The sequence below is a fragment of the Acanthamoeba castellanii genome, assembly GCF_000313135.1.
Source record: "Acanthamoeba castellanii str. Neff unplaced genomic scaffold scf7180000084760, whole genome shotgun sequence".
NCBI lineage: Eukaryota > Discosea > Longamoebia > Acanthamoebidae > Acanthamoeba > Acanthamoeba castellanii.
Window position 1 is genome coordinate 143,764 of NW_004457406.1, and position 1,979 is coordinate 145,742.

The window sequence follows — 1,979 nt, forward strand, 5'->3', positions numbered from 1 at the left end:
CTGCCCCTCCTCTCCGACGCGGCGGCCGCCAACAGCACAGCCAAGCGAAAGAGCGCGTGCGGCTTCTGCCGCGGTGCGTGCGTCGCGGGACGGCACGACGTGGTGTCGTGCGAGCGCTGTCCGCGCACGTTCCATCGGCGCTGCGTGCAGCCGCCCTCCTCGCGTCGCGGTGCCGAAGATGAAGATGACGACGATACGGGGTCCTCATCGGACGAGGACGCCCTTATGGCTGACACCTTCGTGTGCGGCTTCTGCTCACCTGTCGTGTCGTCGTCAGCACAGTGCGCCCTCTGCCACCAACCTCCACATACTTCAAGTACGACTACTCCGCCTTTCCATTTGCTTCTTTCATTCTCTCGTGCATCTCGCTCGAATTCAAACTTCTCTCCACCCTCGATTCTTATAAATGCAGATGCAGAGCTGGCGCCCCTTGTGGGTCCCTTCTACGCGGGCAGTACTGGCAGCAATGCCTCCATGAAAGGCATCTACGTCCATCCACAGTGCGCCTGGTGGAGCAACCACTTCCCATGGCACGAGCTCGCCTCCACCCCCTCCTGCCTCGTATGCTCCCCCCCCCAAATCTTTCACATCTTCTGCAAATCTTTGGCAATGGCTCGAGACTCACATCTGACCGAACGGCCGTAACGCACAACATCCAGCGATGTGCGGGCTGTGGCGGTTCGAACGCCTCGGTGCGATGCACGGGGTGCGTGCGCAAGGGCGGCGACGGCGGTGGCCATGGCTGCGGGACGGGCGTGGCAGGTCGCCTGTGCAACTGCCGCCAGCGCTACCACTACGCCTGCGCGGCCGAGGCGGGCCTCATCCGCTCCGGCGCCCACCAGCCCCACGAGTTCCTCTGCCCCAACCCGCACTACGCCCTACCCACCACCATCAACACCTCTTCAACTTCATCTTCTTCTAGTGAGCAGCTGCTCATGTCGCCCAGCGGGAGGAAGAGGCGACGCGAGGGCGAACAAGAGGAGGTCGAGGCCCTGGAGAGGGAGCGGGAGGCCCTACGCGCCAGCGTGCTCGAAAAGGAGCGCCTCTACGCCAAAGTCTACGCCGAGCGCGCCGAGCTGGTCGAGCGCCTGGACCTCATGGCCGACCGCGCCCAGGAGGCCCAGGCCCGCGCCGCGCAGCTCGATCGCGAGCTCGACCACCTCCGCCACGAGGCCGCCGACCAACACGCCACCGCCGCCGCCTGCGAGGAGCGCCTGCGCGCCAAGCTTGCCGCACGCAAGGCCGAGCTCGCCGCACTCCGCGACCAGGCCCACGCCGGCAACAACGACGCCGGCGACGACGACAACGACGAGCGGGTGAAGGAGCTCGAGGCCCAGCTGGCCACGATGCGCGAGGAGAAGGCCGAGCTGGCGCGCGAGCTGGACGAGGCGCGACGGAGCGAGGAGGAGCTGCGCGAGCGTGCAGAGACGGCCGAGGACGAGCTGGAGGAGCGCGAGTGCCGCGCGGACGAGCTGGCCCTGGCGCGCGACGAGCTGCAGGACCGGCTGGACGAGGCCGCGGCCGAGGCCCAGAGGCTGGCCGACGCCCACCGACGCGAGACCGACGCCCTCCGCCGCGAGCTGGAGGAGGAGACCGCCGCGCTGCGCGATCAAATAGAGGCCCTGCGCGAAGGCCACGACGACGTCGCCCGAGACCATCGGGAGGCCGAGCGGGCCTGGGCCGCCGAGCGCGACGCCCTCCAGCGCGAGAAGGACCAGCTGCAGCGCGAGAGGGATGAGCTGCAGGAGGAGCTCCGCCTCTCCCTCCGCGCCGCTCGCGAGTCTGTCGATGCCGTCTCGCCCCAGGAGGAGGAGGAGGAAGAGGCACACAAAGACGACGACGAGGAGGACGTTGACGCCGACGCGGACGCCGATGAGGAATGGCAGGAGACGAAGGCGACAGAGGCGGAGGAACAGGAGGAGGCGGAGTTCACGCGCGACGAGCTCGAGGTGGAGACCGCACCGCAGGTTGAAGCCGAC

General features: G+C 67.9%; 1 protein-coding gene across 1 annotated transcript in view; it reads left to right on the forward strand.

Annotated features, from left to right (window-relative positions):
* Positions 1-178: 178 nt before the first annotated feature.
* The window catches only part of ACA1_223680 (uncharacterized protein), a gene marked incomplete at both ends in the record, with an annotated part of 4,336 nt that continues 2,535 nt past the window's right edge, over positions 179-1,979 (forward strand). The window contains 3 exons of the mRNA XM_004338005.1: positions 179-200; positions 413-489; positions 660-1,967. Of these exons, the coding sequence (XP_004338053.1) occupies positions 179-200; positions 413-489; positions 660-1,967 (1,407 nt within the window). The remainder of the gene's footprint in view (positions 201-412; positions 490-659; positions 1,968-1,979) is intronic.